Source organism: Vipera berus (assembly GCF_964194415.1).
Source record: "Vipera berus genome assembly, chromosome: Z".
NCBI classification, from domain to species: domain Eukaryota; kingdom Metazoa; phylum Chordata; class Lepidosauria; order Squamata; family Viperidae; genus Vipera; species Vipera berus.
The window spans coordinates 64,865,470-64,885,791 of record NC_138205.1 but is presented as its reverse complement, the minus strand read 5'-3'; the positions used below and the strand labels follow the sequence as shown (position 1 = coordinate 64,885,791).

General features: G+C 36.2%; 1 protein-coding gene across 9 annotated transcripts in view; it reads left to right on the top strand.

The window, feature by feature from the left end:
• CUL1 (cullin 1) overlaps nucleotides 1-20,322 on the top strand; it is a 118,109-nt gene that overhangs the window by 88,526 nt on the left and 9,261 nt on the right. For all 9 annotated transcript variants that reach the window (XM_081345031.1, XM_081345028.1, XM_081345027.1 and 6 more), the window contains 8 exons: nucleotides 1,700-1,748; nucleotides 2,117-2,248; nucleotides 8,619-8,736; nucleotides 9,736-9,812; nucleotides 11,126-11,257; nucleotides 13,922-14,014; nucleotides 19,310-19,357; nucleotides 19,434-19,516. In XM_081345031.1, coding sequence (XP_081201157.1) covers nucleotides 1,700-1,748; nucleotides 2,117-2,248; nucleotides 8,619-8,736; nucleotides 9,736-9,812; nucleotides 11,126-11,257; nucleotides 13,922-14,014; nucleotides 19,310-19,357; nucleotides 19,434-19,516 — 732 coding nt within the window. The remainder of the gene's footprint in view (nucleotides 1-1,699; nucleotides 1,749-2,116; nucleotides 2,249-8,618; nucleotides 8,737-9,735; nucleotides 9,813-11,125; nucleotides 11,258-13,921; nucleotides 14,015-19,309; nucleotides 19,358-19,433; nucleotides 19,517-20,322) is intronic.

Sequence of the window (20,322 nt, the reverse complement as noted above, 5' to 3'; positions counted from 1 at the left end):
CCCCCACCAAAAAAGGGGAAAAAATGATAAAGTACAGGTAGTCCTTGACTTACAATGATTCACTTAGTGACTGTTCAAAGTTACGACGGCACTGAAAAAAGTGACATGACCATTTTTCACACTTATGACTGTTGCAGCATCCCCAGGGTCATGTGATTTACATTCGGATGCTTGGCAATCGATTCATATTTATGATGGTCACATTGTTCCAGGGTCATGTGATCGCCTTTTGCAACCTTCTGAGAAGCAAAGTTAGTGGGGAAACCAGATTCACCTAACAATCATGTTACTAATTTAATTTCTCTCTCCTTCTCTTTCTCTCCCTCTCTCCCCTTCCCTCTTTCTTTCTCTCTCCTCTCTCTCTCTCCCTTTCTCTCCATCTCCCTCTTTCTCTCCCTATTTTTCTCTTTCCCTCTATCTCTCCCTTTCTCTCTCTCCCTCTATTTCCCTGTCTCTTTCTTTCTCCTCTCTCTCTCTCTCTCTCTCTCTCTCTCCCTTTCTTCATCTCCCTCTCTCTTTTCCTCTCCCTCTTTCTCTCCCTCTATTTCTCTCCCTTTCTTTCTCCTCTCTCCCTCTTTCTCTCCCTCCCTATTTCTTTCTCCTCTCTCTCTCTTTCTCTCCCTCCCTCTCCCATTGTCCCTTCCTTCCTTCCTTCCTTCCTTCCTTCCTTCCTTCCTTCCTTCCTTCCTTCCTTCCTTCCTTCCTTCCCTCTTTGTCCTTCCCTCTCTGCATTAGAGCAGTACCCACGGAAGCGGCCCTGCGGCCCAGCTTTCTCTTGCAAAAAACAAGCTGAAACGGAGCGAGGGAGATTGCCAGAAATGTGAATCGGCCGATCTCGCGCTCCTGCAAACTCCCTCACTTGGTTTCAGCTTCCCTTGCTACAAGAGAAAGCAGGCTGAAACGAGGGAGATTGCAGCAGTGCGAGATCAGCCGATTCGCATTCCTGGCAATCTTCCTCACTCCATTTCAGCCTGCTTTCTCTTGTAGCAAGGGAAGCTGAAACCGAGCGAGGCAGATTGCAGGAGCGTGAGATCGGCGTTTCTCAGCACGTGCCGATTTGTGCTCCACTTGCAGAGGTTGGGGCTGGCCATACAGATCACCTTCGGACCATAAGACGCACCCTCGTTTCCCCCCCTACTTTTGGGGAAAAAAAGTGCGTCTTATGGTCTGAAAAATACGGTAAATCAGTGGAATGTAATTTTCTGTTATGTGGAGATAAGCCATTGTAAAATTGTTTTACTTGTTTATTTATTAAATTTTTATCCTGGCTTTATTACTTTACAAATAACTCAGGCAGCAACCATACATAATACTCCTTCCTGCTCCTGTTTTCCCCATAACACCAACCCTATAAGGTGAGTTTGTCTAAAGAGAGTGACAGGCCCCAAGTCATCCAGCCAGCTTTCATTCTTAAGGAGACAGTAGAACCCACAGTCTCCTGATTTCTAGCCAGCATCTTAACCATTCCCTAAAACTGGGAAACTAGAATACTTTTATATTATTTGATTTGAACCCAATTTATTAAGAATCGAAGGAGTCCAATTACTTTTTTCTGGTTTTAAATCAAATAAGAAAACTTTTTGTTGGCTACCACAGGTTTAAGTTATGGAAAAAAATGCTCTTATAAAATAATGCTATATATATATAATTGAAATAATGTTGCTGGATTATAACAATATTAATGCCTTTTTGACTGCAGCTCAAAGAATCCAGAGGAAGCTGAACTGGAAGATACACTTAACCAAGTGGTAGGTTTATGTATAATTATATGCATATTTTTAGAAATTGATTCACAATGATAGTTGGAGGTGGATTAAAGGAGGATAACTTTCCATATACCTTTCTTGTTTCTATAATTAAAGCACTTATTTTTATGTGATAGTTATTTTTGGAAATCCATATTACTCTCAGTTGATAATTATTTGAAGCAAGAAGTATGTTTTTAGATTGCTTAAAAATATATAGTTATTTCAAATATATAGTTATTTTTGTGTAAAGCAATATATAATATTTTATAAAATATATAAAAATAATTATCTTTTGCTGAGATAAATATGAAGTTGGCTATAAAAGTCATGTTCTAAAAATAAATACCAAAAATCCATGCTTCTTCTAGATGGTGGTCTTCAAATATATTGAAGACAAAGATGTATTTCAAAAATTCTATGCCAAAATGCTGGCAAAGAGGCTTGTGCACCAGAACAGTGCTAGTGATGATGCTGAAGCAAGTATGATCTCCAAACTGAAGGTGTGTTTCCCTTTTGTTTATGTTTCTTTTATTGCTCATATCTGCCAGAACCTTGCTGTATAATGATACTCATAAACTATATAAATATGTATGTATTGATTGAAAATATCTAAAATATCTAAAGAAATCTGGTAATTAAATAAATATTATATTTTATATTTTAAATATAATATAAGAGCCTTGGTGGAGCAGTGGGCTAATGCCTCCTTAAGTAACACCAGCTGCCTGCAATTAGTGCAGGTTCGCATCCCACCAGGCTCAAGGTTGACTCAGCCTTCCATCCTTCCGAGGTAGGTAAAATGAGGACCCAGATTGTTGGGGGCAATTAAGCTGACTTTGTAATAATGCCGCTTGGTGTGTGTGTGAAAGCCCTAATAAGCAGGCATATACATAGAATGAAGGCTACTGCTAAGCTTGTAAGCCGCCCTGAGTCTTCGGAGAAGGGCGGGATATAAATGGAATTTTTTTAAAAAAAATGATTTTCTTTTGTTTATTATAGAATAGTTTCCTCATCTATCTCCCAGTCCAAGATATTGATTTAAAATGGTTCACTATTGCCCATAATAAACATTTATTTTCAAGCATTCCTAAGTTAAATATTTTTTTATTTTGATAATATTCAGATTTTTAAGCTGGACAGTTTTGAACTTTACAGAAATAGTTATTTGTTCACATGAAATCATGTAATTAAATAATTACGCCAGGATTTGAGAATCCAGGGTTTTGTTTTTTATAGGTGAAGTTTATTCAGAACAGCTGTATATGAAATATGAATATTAATCTATTTAAATCAGTTTGTGACTATCATTTGTTCTCAGAAATCTCTTAAGCTGAACTTTGTTGCTTTAAAACATTTTTGAGCATTGATTCTAGAACCTTCTGTTTTCAAAATGTGTATTGACGTCCCATACAAAGAATTTAAAAGTGCATATGTTTACTTGCTTATGAAAGACAGAGTAAACAACAATCATTTGATAAACTTTTTTATTTTTAGTGAGCTTTTAAATTGCCACAAGTGAACGGGTGATTTAAAATAATTATTTTTTTGTGCTTTGGTTGTAATTTCTCCATAAATCTATTTTATTTTATTATTAAAATATATTTTATTGATTTTTTTTAACATAAACACCTTGATATTTGGTAAACAGCATATTGTCTGGGTTTATGTTTTCAAAGTAATCACTAACAGTCAGTTTCTGTATTCCAAAGTCCACATTATAGCTTTGATTGATTTTCTCTTCTTCCAATAGGTTCTCTTTGCAACCTTAAATTAATACAATCTTTATTAATTTGATAGATAACAAGTAAATGTAAAGATTTTTCTAAAATTTCTACCAATAATAATCACATCAATATCATGCTTCTTTTCTATCAGGTCATCTTGGTTGCCTTGTTATGAATCCTGTTTACAATTCTTATTTAAATTTATTTTCCGTACAACAGGAGTGTCAAACTGCTGGCCCACGGGCCAGATGCATCATCTGGAAGCCACACACCACATTGCTGGCAATGGCAAAATAGTCCCAATATGTCTTGCAAAGTCACGTGACATTGCAAGTTTGACATATCTGCTCTACAATGTTCAAAACATTCTTACCGGTTAAAATTTTCCCAGAGATAATTATCTTTAAGTGTTTAATCTATTTTCATGTCTTAAAAAGTAAGTAAGAAAAAGACATAAAAGAAAAACATAGAAAAAGAAAAAACAAGAGAGAGAAAAAGAAAAAAAGGAGAGAAAAATAAGAAAAAAATATACTAAAAATACATATCCCTCTTGAACTAATATACACTTATTTCCCATTTTTTCCTGTTCTTTTTACCCATAAACATGTTTAATCTTTAAAGGTTCCATTTTATTAATCCAATATCTAGTCTTTTTACTCTATTCAAAACATATTTTTTTCTGTTTAGTTATCCATTGGAATTTTCTTAAAATCAATTACATTTAAATATCTAAAACATTTCTTTTATATTGATCATCCCAAGCATTTTTGTATTTCTCAAATTAAAAAACAAAAGAAAAAAGAAAAGAAAAAATACTGTTACTTGGAAAGTTCATCCCTCTTAAACTAAAATATTTCTATTTCTTCAACTATATTCAAACAATTGTTTAATTTTTAAATATTCCCTCTCATATACCCCATCATCTAATTCCTCAATTCTCACTTTAGCCCTCTTCTTTTGCCAAGCATCTTTTCCAATCAATATATTCTTGTAAATGTTGTTGTGTATATACTAGGCAAATCAAACATCATGTCTTTGTAAAAAGATTTTGCCCTTTCATATTCATTGAAGATTTCTCTCATCACTCCGTCTCCCCATTTCTTGTGGTTCTCCCAACAGCTCAGCAATCCATTTGGCAAATCAAATTTACTTTGTGGTCTTAGGGCAGGGCTTTTCAACTGGTGGTACGCGAGCCTCTGGCTGGTCGTACATGAGCCCAGCCTAGCTAATTATAGTGGGGGAGGGAACGAGTCAAAAACGGAGCCTTACAGACCTGGAGATCAGCTGGAGGTGCAGAGCTTGCCAGAATCCCCAGGATCTGTGGAGACATGCTAATTGGAGCTTCCGGTGCACCCGGAAGAGAAAAGGAGGAGGGTGGAGAGAAGAAAAGGTATAAAAGGGGCAGACTGGCCTGTTTTTGGAGGAACAGCGTGTGGAGCGGCGACCAAGGCAGGGTGAGTGAGGAAATGGTGTGTTTGGGGGGGAAGGGTAGTAAGCGAATGGCTCCTGCCCACTCGCTTGCGGAAAACATACTGCTTGCTAAGTGAAGCCCCAGGATCAGCACCGGGAAGCCCACTGATCCTGGGGCTTCACTTAGCAAGCAGCCTATTTCCTGTAAGCAAGTGAGCTGGGCAGTTGCTGGGGATCAGCTGAGCCGCGCTCAGAAACGCTGATCCCGGGTTCCTGGCCAGCTCGCTTGCAGAAAATAGGCTGCTTGCTAAGTGAGCTGGGCAGGAGCCCGGGATCAGCTGAGCCACGCTCAGAAGTTGTGCTCAGAAATGCTGATCCTGGGCTTCTGCCAAGCTCACTTTCAGAAAATAAGCTACTTGCTAAGTGAGCTGGGTAGGGGCCCAGGATCAGCTGAGCCACGCTGATCCCAGGCTCCTGCCCAGCTCACTTAGCAAGCAGCCTATTTTCCGCAAGCGAGCTGGGCAGGAGCCCAGGTGACACCAACGCTTGTGGGTTTTTTTGCAGCGCAGACCCGAGGGCTGCTTCATTCCCACTCGGCCTCTCACAGGACCCGGGCTGCCTGCACTGGTGGGAAACACAGCACTTCTTTTTCTGCAGTGGTGGAGCGCAGGCGTCGCAGTGGGTTTCCCTTTCTGTTAGATATCGGAGGTTTGAAAGGCAAGCTGCTCCCAGGGCATAAAAGTAGAGAGTCCAAACAGCGAGAGTGACTCAGCTCTCTGACTCTGCTTCAGGCTGAAAAGTATCATAGTTGGGTCTGGAGATTTCTTTGCCCAAACGAAGGGTGACTTGGTGGCGATGTGGGTTTGTCTCCCTTCCTTTGGAGGAGGGAGAAAAGCGTCGGTCTCTTCCTTTGGGCAGGTGCAAATGTAACTTAAGAACGGTAGCAATGAGGCCAGAAATGGGTATCTCTTGACAGCGCTTGGGAGAGCTATGGGAAGAACGATGTACATGGAGAGGATTGGGGAACCTGGCTCAAATGCTGGGCTCCAGTAGGGGAAAAATGATTGGGAGAAGTAGCCGGTTCGTAATATACGTGCCTGAAAACGGGAGGTGAACTGGTGACATCCCTGCCCTGCCTGTGCGCATGTGTTGTGATTCAGCATCAACCTGTGGTTTCGGCAGCTGAGTCGGACAATTCTGAAGAGGAGGAGGAGGAGGGGTTTGGAGAGCCTTTGGTGTCAGAGGAAGGTTCTGATGCACCACAGAACTCTCAGCCTGGCCCCTCCGGTCTTGTTCCTCCTCAGACCCAGCTGTGTGAGCATGAAGGATTGGAAGAAGACGATCCACAGCTGGCTCCGTTCAGGGACACTAGGAGCAGGAGGCTATCTAGCAGAACTGAGCAGAGGAAAGCAATGAGACAACTCAGGAGAAGGCAATGAGAAGCCACACCTTGGGACTGCTGTTAAAAGGGGAATGTGTGGGAGGTGCTGGTTGCTGAAGGCAACCCTTTGAAGAGCTTCTGCTAGAGTCCTGGTCTGTTATTGTTTAACTCTTGTTTAACCTTTTTGGTTTAAGTCTTGTTTGAACTTTTCGTTTAACTTTTGTAAATAAATTTGGTTGGGTTAGTTCCGGCCTATTGATTATATAAAAAGGGGTTGTCCCTGACATTCAAACAGGGCCGGTCGTAGGCTGGAACAGAACAGCATGCATAGGCTCAGGTGCATGCGCTCTCTTCTGCCTCTGCGCGCGCAAAGGCAGGACCATGATGTCGGTGGTTTACTTCACCCAGCCACTCCGTGTGGTTGAGAATGTGCTGCTGCCTGCCAAAACCAGGCTGGGATCTGGATGGCGTAGCATAGGACAGTGGGAGGGAGGGAAGGAAGGAAGGGACAAAGAGGGAGAGAAGGAAAGAAAGGAAGAGACAATGGATCAGAGGGAAAGCACCCATCCCAGTCCCATTCCCCTCCACCAGAGACCCACAGATTCCCCCCCACAGGCATCCCACAACCTGAGTGATGAGCTGGCCACGCCCCCCGCCATTGATCACATGACCCTGGGACACAGAACGTCATAAGTATGAATCAGTTGCCAAGCATCCGAATGTAAATCACATGATCCTGGTGATGCTGCAACAGTCATAAGTGTGAAAAATGGTCATAATTCACTTTTTCAGTGCTGTTGTAACTTCAAACAGTCACTTAGCAAATTGTTGTAAGTCGAGGACTACCTGTACCTTATCATTATTTCCTTTTTGGGGGGGTCAAGTTTTTGACACCTTGCTGGGCGACTGGTGGTACTCTGATATTGCCTTATCCTAAATTGGTACAATGGGTGGAAAGGTTGAAAACCCCTGTTTTGAGTACAAGTTACCTTTTCCATGTTCAATGTTTCTTGTAAGTACTTCTCCACTTGAGTCTCCACTAGTTTATATTCAGCTGTCTGCTTTACATGATCTCTCATTTTGTTTTCTGATCATTTAATTGTTGTGACATTAAATTGAGAGTGCATTCATTTAAATTTTCAAATTCATTTTTAATTTTCTCGTGGTTTGAAATGAATATTATTTGCATTTGTTGTAACAGAGCTTACATTTCCTCCTGGTACGTATTTATTTTTTCTTGATATGTTATTTCTGCAAATCTCTGATGCTCCATAATGACCAAAAACCCTTTCTCTGCCAATCACTTTAAAGTCACAATTTTAAAAATATTTATAATCCAGGAAGGTCAGTTTTTTCTAAGTTTTATAGTTCTCACTTTGTAGATAGTCCACAATGTTTTATTTTCTTACACCTGCTCTTTATTTAATCAAAACCTTGAAGGTTACAATAGGCTTTCTTTCTGGGCTGTATATTTAGGGCAGTATTTTCATCCATCACCACATGTCAGCACCAGTCCATCTTTCAATTTTCTGTATTTTTTCCTCCGTAAACTTAATTCACTGCTTCCTTTTAGAGGAAGGTGGAACAAAGACACACACACACCCTCACTTTCAGAGGATTTTTACTTCTGGAGGTTTTCCTTTTATTCCCAGGAAATCAGTCTGATAGAAGAGAGAGAATCAATATTCTTACCCAGTTCACTCATGCTGTTTACAATCATGCTTAGTTTAGTGCTTTTTGGCTTCGGCTGCATGTAGCTTGGGTTAGATTCACGAATGATGCTAGCCTTTCTTCTGTCAGTTTTTGGAGAGCTTTCCCCAGACGTCTGGATCAACCACCGACTCCCCAGGATCGGCAGGGCTTCCCTCCTTCCTTGCCAGCTCTCCAGGGTGGCTTTAGGCCCATTTAGGGTCCCTAAGCAGAGAGAAATCAGCCATAGGACGTGGATCTTTGCAATCCCTCAGCTGTGGCACTAGCTGCGCAGAACTGGAAGCCCATAAATATATTATTTTAAATAATCCAATAATTATAATAACTTAAAGTGAACCATTTTATAAGGAATTGCAAGCTGCAGCTACAGAATTTGTATACCATAGAAGAAATTAAATGATAAATTTACATTAACTTTTAGTGTGCAGATCAAGGCTGGAAATTTTCTACGCTCAGATGCTAAAAATAATTAAGTTGCTAGAAAAATCAGTTTGTTTATTTTGGTCACACTGAAGCTCTAACATAAGTATTACTGTTATACTGTTTACAGTGTATTAAAGGACTTATAGGTGAGATCTTTCTGTAGTGTATGCATTACTTTCTCTCAAAATGTATAATTTCATAATTTTCTCTGATTCATTACAGCAAGCTTGTGGCTTTGAGTATACATCCAAACTTCAAAGGATGTTCCAAGATATAGGTGTAAGCAAAGACCTGAATGAGCAGTTCAAAAAGCACCTATCCAATTCAGAGCCATTGGACTGTAAGCAAAATTTAAATGTATTTGTTTTCAAATCTGTAAATTAATATACTTTTTTATAGATTGGTGAAAGAGAATAGCATGTTAATGAAGGAAGTCTTTTTTTTCTATTCCTTTTTAATCAATGCAATATTGGACATAAATTATATAAATGGATTTAGGATTCTATCAGTAAGGTAACTCTCCAGAAACAAAATAAGAAGGGACCTAAGTGGGCATGGCAAAAGAAAATTTGTTTTAAAAAATGGGTCAATATAAGAAGGGTTTCAGGAGACAATTTATATTGCAAGCAGTGAGAAGGGTCAAAAAGTACAGCAATTTTTTGTTCTATAAGACAAGACTATGTATAACTTTAGGTGATTTGTCCTGAACTATGAGAGATTCCAACTTCAATTTTTAGAAACTGCCTTATCAGTAATTATACTGCTGAGAAAAAGAAAGAAGGCTGGGGTGAGAAGAGTGATTAGAATCCAAGAATGGACTTTTATGTGCAAGACTATTCTGATATTCAGGATAAAATTTTAACTTGGAAGTCTTATTAATTTTAAATGGTTTTACCCTTGGCCTCCAGTTAGGAAATCTCAAAGCTCTAGCAAATACCAACAAAAAAGATAATAACTCTCTCCAGTCAGGCTCAGTTCCTAGAACTGTATAGATATACATATTTAATTTTCTTGACAATTGTCCCAAACTACTTAACTTAGTTTATATGAACTAAGTTTGGCCAGGAGTTATCGTGTGGCTGAATTAAACACGGATAAGATCTTGGACATGGAATTGTGCAGTTAATATTTTTATTAGTTGAAATGATTGCATGATATTTGTAATTTACTTCAATTACTCTTGTGTTTGAAATAATTTCTATGCAGTTTTCTCCAATATCTTTTATGAATCTCTGAAAACAATAGACTTATTTCTTAACATTTTCAGCATATCATATAAATCTGTTTTGTTGGTCAGTGACAGAAACAAAATTACTGACTATTCATGTTTTTATACTAGTGGACTTCAGCATACAAGTGCTAAGCTCTGGATCTTGGCCCTTTCAAATGTCTTGTGCATTTGCTCTTCCATCAGAGGTGAGACCATCTTAGTTTCTAAGTGTATATTTTAAGATTTAGGGAGATTGTAATATTGTGGAAGGCTGATGGTGAAGTAGAATCTGGTTGAGGCATTAAATCTAGCAATGTCTTTTAAGCCTTATTTAATTTTTAATTTGTGACATACACATACTAAGTTCACATACTTAGTACAGTGAGCTCTATTTAGTCCCATCTCATCACATCAGAAGTCTGTAAATTCTGGATGGATTTATTGATTTTGTCAATAGATGTCAGAATAACATATTTTAATTCTTTTTCTCTTTTTTTTTGAGAGAGAGGATTCTGATTGTCCAACTAGGATTCACCCATCTTTTTCTGCTTGTACCCATTGTCACTCACAAATCTATCTTTCACAGCAAATCAGTGATGCTGACTACTTTTTTTCTGTTGTTCTTTATTTGATGTTGAGTCAGAGAGATAGTTTGGACATTCTCCAGGTGTACTTTCCACTCCGTCTAAGCTGATTGTGTGGTTTTAAGCATAATCCTACGAAGTAATATATCCAGTCCTAGAAGCTATAGAATCAACACCTCCTAATACAATATGCCTGTACACGTGATTGAGCAATATGCTAAAGGTCTCCCTCCCAGAATAGATCAGCAGGTTATTGGTCCAAAAGTAAGCCTTCTTTGCAGTTGTCCTAAACTTATGGAGTAGTTTGTCTCTCTATTAAGTTTCTGGAAAGTGGTCAAGATGATGGTCTTCTGCTAAGCTTTAGGAAATAAGGAACAAGTTGAAGTGCAGCTTTTTTTTAGTTGCTGATTGTAAATCTTATTTATGGAACTTTTTCATATTGGATTATAAATCCAATAAATATTATAGCTGCCATGAGAATCAAGGAGTTACTACACAATTAATGCCTTCATTCAGTATTGTTGAGGATGAAATGCCCATTTTCATGTTAAATTAATGTTTTTCATATACTTTACTGATGACAGTCTGTTTTATGTCATTTATGTCAAATAGTATTATGCAACATTGGACTCTGGTAGACTCGGTAATGGATTTTATGATTGTCAATGAACGAAGAAAAGAAACTGTCAAAGTGCTGGTTTTTGTTTAGAAATTAAGTCTAAAATCTATTGTAGACAGCATGCTTTCTCCTCAAAAGGGTTGAGGGTTCTCATAGCCAGTTCATGTTGAGGTAGATTAACTGGCACCAAAATCTTTTGACAAATTTGGCTGAATAACATCAACAATAACTGGCTCCAATTATTGACTCCATTTTTGTATTATCCTTAAGACTTAAAATGTAAATATGGTATGGTTTGATTTGATTTGAAATGCAGCTGGAGCGCAGTTATCAGAGATTTACTGCTTTCTATGCAAGTCGTCACAGTGGAAGAAAATTAACATGGTTATATCAGCTATCAAAAGGTGAACTAGTTACCAATTGCTTCAAAAACCGATATACACTGCAGGTAAAGTACACTGTATTTTGGTTAACAAGCTATTCAAGTAGAATGTTAAGAAATTTGTTTTTTCTGGCACTATAGCTTGAATTTGGAAATTTTGCTAGTATTTCTATCTTTTAGTAATCCTTTAGAAAAATGCAGGAGGGGAAGGCATAATGCATGGAACAAATGTTATGGCTCACATGTAGACACATTTCTATGCTACATATTAAAGTTCTAAAACTCCCCTCATCCCTTCCATGTATGTTATTTGCCTTCTTAATATATATTTGTTTAAATCACACAAAATATGCTGCTAATATATACTAATATTAATATATTAATATGTATGTATGTATGTGATTTGTATGCCGCCCTATCTCCCAAAGGACTCAGGGCGGCTAACAACAATAAAAACACAAAATACAAACATTAAAAGGTATTAAATCAAATTATCCCATAAATAGTCCAATTAAAAACACAATAAAACAAAATTAAGAAAACCTCCCTTCCATCAGTCCAGGTCGGCCTGTTGAAAAAGCCATGTTTTAAGGTCGCGACGAAAGGAACGAGATCTGGGGCCATCCAGAGCTCCAAGGGGAGTTGATTCCAAAGGGCAGGTGCCCCCACAGAGAAGGCCCTCCCCCTGGGGGTCACCAGTCGACATTGTCTGGCCAACGGCACCCTGAGGATGCCCTCCCTGTGTGAGAGCACAGGGCAATGGGCAGTCGTTCCTGGCAGCAGAGGGTCCTGCAAATATTAATGTGTGTGTGTGTGTATTCAGTTGTAAATAAGCCACTTATAGATAAAATTCCTTGAATAGTTAGTGTGCATGTACAGTATATTCAGAAAGTATTCAGACCCCCTTCACTTTTGTCAATTTTGTTATGCTGCAACCTGATTCAACAATTGTTGAAATTTATTTTTTTCTCATTAATCTACACTTAGTACCCCATAATGACAATGTGAAAACAGAATTTTAGAAACGTCTGTAAATTTATTAAAGAAAAAAACTGAAATATCACATTGGCATAAGTATTCAGACTCTTTGTAAAAACATTTGGAATTTAGCTCAGATGCCTCCCATTTCTCTTGATCATTGCTGATGTGTTTGTACACCTTGCTTGGAGTCAACCTGCCGTAAATTAAATTGATTGGACATTATTTGGAAAGGCACACACCTCTCTATAGAAGTCCTCTCAGATGAAAATTCATACTGTAGCAGAGCAAAAGCCATGAAGCCTGCATACCTAATAGACAGGATTATTGTGAGGCAAAAATCTGGGCAAGGCTACAATAAAATTTCTGATGCACTGAAGTTCCTAAGAGCACATGACCTCCATAATTCTCAAATGGAAGAAAACTGGCAGAACCAGGACTCTTCCAAGAGCTGGTCGCCTGGTCAAACTGAGCAGTCAGGTGAGAAGAGCCTTAGTAAGAAAGGTGACCAGGAACCTGATGGTCACTCTGACTGAGTCCCAGAGATATAGTGTGGAGATGGAACAGAGTTCCAGAAGGATAACCATCAATGCAGCCTTCCACTGATAATGGGCTTATGGCAGAGCGGCTAGACAGAAGACTCTCCTTAGTGCAAAACACATGGAGTTTGCAAAAAAGCACCTGAAGGACTCTCAGACTGTGAAGAACAAGATTCTCTGGTCTGATGAAACCAAGATTGAACTTGGCCTCAATTCTAAACGTTATGTCTGGACAAAACCAAACACCGCTCATCACCTGTCCAATATCATCCCAACAGTGAAGCGTGGTTGTGGCAGCATCATGATGTGTTTCAGCAGCCTGGACTAGGAAACTGATCAGAGTTGAGGGAAAGCTGAATAGAGCAAATTATAGGGATATCTTCAATGAAAACCTGCTCTAAATGCTCAGGACCTCAGACTGGGCCAAAGGTTCACTTTCCAACATGACAATGATCCTAAGAACATAGGCAAGACAAAAAAGAAGTGGCTTAGGGACAACTCTGTGAATGTCCTAGAGTGGCCCAGCCAGAGGCCTGATTTGAACCCTATTGAACATCTCTGGAGGGACCTGAAAATGGCTGTCCACTAATGTTCCCCATCCAGCCTGACTGAGCTTGAGAGGATTTGCAAGGAAGAATGGCAGAAAATCCCCCAAACCAGGCATGCAAACTTGTTGTGTCATACCCAAAAAGACTTGAGGCTGTAATTGCTGCTAAAGGTGCTTCAACAAAGTACTGAGTGAAAGGTCTGAATGTCAAGATGATATTTGTTTTTTCTTTTTAATAAATTTACAGACATTTCTAAAATTCTATTTTCACTTTGTCATTATGGGGTACTGAGTGTAGATTAATGGAAAAAATGAATTTCTACAGCTGTAGAATCAGGCTGCAGTATAACAAAATTGACAAAAGTGAAGGGGATATGAATACTTTCTGAATGCACTGTATGTATCTAGCACTCAAATATCTCAAGTCTCTTCATTTTTGCTTTTTTCTTAATTATGTAATTTGAAAACATTCACTGGACATGCAGGATTTGTCTATTGAAAATCTGATTAATAGATATTTTTCAGCTTACATGAAATAGCAAACAATACAGAAAGAATTCTTTGATATGAAAGATAAAGTTTTATACTGTTCTATTTGCTTTGATAAATTTCTTCACATGAATTTGGAAATTCATTCAAATAAAAGTTATCTCTCACTTTTTTAAGGCATCTACATTTCAGATGGCAATCCTGCTGCAGTATAACACAGAAGATGCCTATACAGTCCAGCAGCTGACAGACAGTACTCAAATAAAAATGGTAAAGCTTCATTTCATGTTATTATAGTTTTAATTATTGTATTGTCCCCCTTACTACATCCATTTATTTCTTCTTTAAGTCTAGAATTGTAATGAGAATAAACATTTTCAATTTTTTCAATTCTTTTTTAAACTGCTTTATTAAATTTCAAAAAAATACAAAAGGGATGAAAGAATCAAAAGAGGAAAAAGTAAAAAAAATGAGGAAAAAAGGTAGAGTAATAAAAAATATAATAGAGACTTCCAACTTTTCTCAATAGATAGAAAAACTAATATCAAATAATTTCTTACTCTAAGTTAAACATAACCGATATTAACTCTAACTACAATATTTCTCTTAAACAAATTTATTTTTTTTCTTTTAAAGTTTTTATTAAATTTTCTTCATACAATTCAATAGTATTTATTCAACAAACATGTTGTCTGAATTTATCATTCACTAATACAAATTTAATTACTAATTCTTTATTCTTTTTCTCCAGCCATTGATAAAATAAGCCCCAAATTTAAAAGTATTCTGTTTCTTCTTTTTCTTTCAACTTCTGTCCATTTCCACACATTCTAGTATTTTTTTAATTATTTTTTCCTCTGGTGGTATTTCTTCATTTTTCCAATATTGTGCGAATATGATGGATGTACAAATACTTCCATTGTTGAAAGCCATCCTGGAATTTTCAAGTATATTTTACATTTTATTTTTTCCCATGTTAGTTGTAATGCATTTCTTACACAGTGGTTTTGAAAATACTTATGAATTTTGTTTTTCCCATACCACAGGAAAGTGTGCCAAACAAGTTGTAAATCATGTCCCTCCAAATATAACAACCTTTTATTTCTAAGAGTTATCCATTATTTTACCCATGTTAGTACAGATGCTTGGTAATATAAAACGCACTCTGGCAAACCAGAACCTCCATTTTCCTTAGCTTCTTGTAGCATTTTCAATTTAATTCTAGCTTTCTTTTGTTGCCATATAAATTTCAAAATTAGTGAATTTAAATCTTGAAAAAAAATTCTCTAATTTTATAGGTATCATTTGAAATAGAAACAATATTTTTGGTAATATATTCATTTTCACTATAGCAATTCTTCTAACATCGACAATTGCAAGTTTTTCCAGATCCAGTTTTATTTGGTTTAGTAATTTTATATAGTTATCTTCTTTTATTGTAGAACATCTTGTTGTTAAGTATATTTCTAAGTATTTAACCTTTTTGACTATTTGTAGTTCTATTTCTTCTGACATTTAGGGTTTTTTGTTTATCTGTAAGATTTTTAACTATCACTTTAGTTTTTTCTCTATTTATTTTCAGTCCTGTTATCTATCCACACTCTTCTATCTTTTCCAATAATTTAGGAATTGTCATCTGCAAATGCTTGCAGTTTATAAGTTTCACCTTTTATTTCTAGTCCTTTAATTTCTGTATCTTGCCTATATTTCTATTTAGAACTTCCAAGGTTAGGATAAATAACAATGGAGATAGTGGACATCCTTGTCTGTACCTTTTCTTATCTCAAAGTTCTCTGTGTAGTCTCTGTTTACAATCAATTTTGCTGTTTGTTTGTATATATTGTTTCAATCATATTTATAAAGTTTTGTCCAAAGTCCATTGTTTTTAGTTGTTGAGTCATAAATTGCCAGGAAACATTATCAAACACCTCTTGAGCATCTAGAATAGTAGTGCCAGTTGTTTCCCGGGATGCATTTCATAATATTCCAATATGTCCATTATAATTCTTAAGTTAGTTTTAATTTGTCTCTTTGGTAGAAATCCATTTTGATCTGGATGTATAAATTCATGTAAAAACCTTTTCAGTCTCTCCACTATTATTGAAGTAAAAATTTTATACACATTTAATAATGATATTGGTCTGTAATTTTTTATCTATGTCAAATCTGAGTCTTCTTTTGGTAAAAAATATATATTAATGTTTGCTTCTGTCCATCTATTTGGGAGTTTAGCCTCCAACAAAAGTTCATTACACATGTCTTTCAATGGTATACTTAATGTATCTTGTAGGCATTTATACAACTCTGCCAGAAGCCCATGTGGTCCAGGTGTTTTTTTTATTTTTTTGTCTTCTTATAGCCTCTGTCAATTCCATCATTGTTATTTTTTTTATTTAACATAGTTTTAAAATTTTCTGAAATTTTTGGTAAATTATTTTTTTCCATATATTGAAGCGTTTTCTCCCATGAAATTTTTTCTGTATCATACAGTTTTTCATAGTATTCTTTAATTATCTTTCTTATTTCTTCATTTTTAAATTGTAAACAGCCTTTTTCATATACTAGTTTATTTTTCAGTTTTTTCTCCTGTTATTTAAGTTTATAGGCTACCCATCTTCCTGGTTTATTTGCATTTTCAAAAAAGTTTTGTTTTGCTCTTCTAATTTGCTAAGGCAATTTTTCTGATTCCATTAAATTTAATTTATGTTTTATTGTTTCCATTTATTTTTTCAATATTTTCTTTTGTGGATTTGTTTGTTCTAATTCTAATTTTTAAATTCTTCCCTTAGCAGTTTGTGTTGTCTTTTTTGTTTGTTTTCCCCCCGCCATATATGTTATAGCTACACCTCTAAAATATGCTTTGGCTGTATCCATACATTTTGTAATGCTGTATCTTCTTTTTTATTTTCTTTAAAAAAAGAACTCCATTTCTTTTGTTGCTAGTTCTATAAATTCTTTTTCTTTTAACTTAGATTTGTTCAAGGTCCATCTTAGGTTTTTTTTGTATACCTTTCCATGTACCTAATTTTATCTCAATCTCCTGCATATTGGTTCTTAATTCAGGCATCATCCAAATCATGTCAATTCTGGACCAGGATTTATGGCTGTTTGAAAAGAATGTGTATTGTAGTTTTGCTGGGTTAGTTTCTCCCCAGGTATCTTGTACCCCAATTTCCTCTATCATATTAAAAAAAGTCTTAGATAAACTTTTTCTCTCACTTTTTCCTGTTTTGCCACTTTTATAGTCTAATGTCCCATCTACTATTGCATTAAAGTCTCCTACTAGACAAATATTTTGGTATTCCATTTCTACTATTTTTCTATGAAGATTTTGATAAAATCCTTCTTGTTTATTATTTGGTGCATATATTACTACTAAAAGTATTTGTTTTTGATGTAAAATTATTTCTGCCATCACATTCTTTCTTCTTCATCTCAATAAATCATTTTGGAGTCTATTGTCTCTTAAATGTATACAGCTACTGTCCTGATGCATAGTAAAGGTAAAGGTAAAGGTAAAGGTTCCCCCGCACATGTGTGCTAGTCGTTTCCGACTCTAGGGGCCGGTGCTCATCTCCGTTTCAAAGCCGAAGAGCCAGCGCTTGTCCGAGGACATCTCCGTGGTCATGTGGCCGGCATGACTAGACACCAAAGGTGCACGGAGCGCTGTTACCTTCCCACCGTAGTGGTCCCTATTTTTCTACTTGCATTTTTACATGCTTTCGAACTGCTAGGTTGGCAGAAGCTGGGACGAGTAACAGGCGCTCACTCTGTTACGCGGCACTCGGGATTCGACCCGCCAAACTGCCGACCTTCTGATCGACAAGCTCAGCGTCCTAACCCACTGAGCCACCGCGTCCCTGATGCATAGTAGTGTTTCCCAATTTTTGGGTAGAACAAAAGTTTATAGTATTGTTTTTTTATATTTGTCTCTTGCAAATAAATTATATCAATATTTAATTTTTGTAATTTTTTTTAAAAAAGTTTCTTTTTGATGGAAAGTTCAGTCCACTTATATTCACTGAAAAAATTCCATTTTCTTTCTCCATTTTCTTTATTTATATTTAGGTCTTGTCGATCTTGTGGTCTTCTGTTCTCTTTCCATTCCCTCACCCTCTTGATCCAGCTTCCCTTTCTCTCTTTCTGTTTGTATAGTTGTTTCCTCTGTTGTTTGTTCTGTCTGTTTCTGGCCTTTTCTATCCTTTTCTATTCATCCAGGAATGCTCTGTTTCTTTCATCAAAGTCTTCTGCCTTCCAAACTGAATCCAGTCAATATCTTGTATTATTCCAGTTGATTAAGATCCCTTCTGGCATTAACCATCTAAAATTTATTCCTTTGGCAATTAACTTTGTGGTCAAAAAGTGATATTGTCTTCGGGTATCTCTTATTCTCTTAGGGATCTGTTTCAACTCCACAATTTCTTATTTTTATATTGTAATAGTTCATCTCTAACTCTTCTCAGTATTTCATCTCTTATTGTTTTTTTTATAAATCTTACATGGGCTTCTCTGGGTAATTTATATTTCCTCACATAGCTTGAATTCATTCGAAATATTTCATCTATTTCCATTTGTATCTCTGCTCTTTCTATTTTTAGGGCCTCCGCCAATAGATTAATGATCACTTCTGCTATATCTTCCTCCTTGTCTTCAGGTATATGTTGGAATCTTAAGTAGTGTACACCTTTCTCCATTTCCAAGGCTGCAACTGCTCCTTCTAAGCTTTGGTTTGCTTTTTAATCTGGTCCAAACTCCCAAAGCTTCCCTTCTTCGTTGCCTCTCCAGGGCAACTTTTCGACCCCTTGGGGTCTCCAAACAGAGCGAAATCAGGCTAAGAAGCCAGAGCTCCGGTTTCTTCCACCCATCTCATCATGACATCCTTGATCTTCTCTCCACTTAAACAAAGTTAGTTATCCAATCATTAATTTGAAAATACTTATCCATTACTATCAACCAAGATTTAAAAAAATAATCTCCAGTTGAAAAATAAACTGAAACAAAATCTTAAAATAACCAAAGTAGTCAGTTCCAATATCTCAATCAATTCATTTTCCCAATCCACTCTTTTGTTAAGTTTTACAGTTCTTTCATCTCTGTGCATGTTGCCTCACTAATGTAATCTTAAAAAATAAAATAATAAAGTTCCATATTTCTTCCAGTCTCTTCATCCATCATAACAATAAATTTGATTTCAAATTTAAATGTGAAACAGATTTTGAGTCTTTATGTTTGAATATTAATTTAAAAATGTTAATTATGACTAACATCCAGACAAATTACTATAAATAAAGGCATTTGGGTGGATTTCCAGTGACAGGAAAATAGAATTTTAGTATCTTTCAAAAATTCTTATTTTTTTCTCAAGTCTAGAAAATTTTAAATATCATACAGCACAATTTCACTTCTCTTAATATTACATTCAGCCAATCTGCTGAGTATTTTTGTGTTTAAATTCAGTTTAAACTAAATGCAGTGATTGTATATGTTCTTTACTGTCCTCTGCAAAGCTTATTAACTAGGGAATTAGGTATTGATTAACTCTTTTTTTACTTTTCTGATTTTTAGGATATTTTGGCACAAGTACTTCAGATTTTGTTAAAATCAAAATTGTTGGTAAGTGTTTTTATTTTGGGAGAGTGGTGAAATAATTTGTTAATATGTTCTGACATCGCTTTTTTATTTTTCATAGGTTTTAGAAGATGAAAATGCAAATGTTGATGAAGTGGAATTGAAACCAGATACTTTAATAAAATTGTACCTTGGCTACAAAAAGTAAGAATGATAGTTGAATAAAACTACCTAGTCAGAATTGTTTTTCTTTAGGATACTAGAGTAAAGGTCTGTATTTATTAATGATTGCAATAGCACATTTGCATTTCTGTCAGATTACTATTCCAGCCAAAGTCTCACAATTCTGTATCAATTTTGTTCACGCTGCAAATGAATGGAAACCAACTAGGATTAAATCTTGGCTTTTTGAAAGTTTATTAATAAATAACTTGTGATGCTGTTCTTCAGTGTAAATCAAGTCTAGAATCCCCATCATGTTTCCATAGTAGCCAAATTTTACATTCCCTAAAAAACCATAAATTAAAACTACAGTTTCTGGATGCGGAAATTACATATATAGAAATTGTAAAATAATCTATGGATTAGCAAAATGGACTTGTCAACCGCATACTGAAAATTGAAGTCAGAATAGGACGTGCATGAGATGAACCTGAAATACCATTGGATTGTTAAAAGCTTCAAGATTAAAATGTTCATGATAACTGCTTTATATGAATAAAAATTGCAAGAGTTTGAGTAACATGCAAGAAAATGTCACTGAATCATTGAAATTCTTCACAAACCATTTTGCTTAATATACTTACATGGATAGAGAAATGCCAGATTAATAGGCAACTTTCAGGAAAAAAAGAGGCAGGAGATCAGTCAGCTAACAGAAAAGGTAAAAATGAAGAGAGCAGTTGTATACCTTTTCTGTTTTGAAAACATCAAGGTAACACTGAATATATTTAATTTATACACTATAAGAGTATAGTGTATAGCAGGATTAGAAAAAATACTGAAGTCAA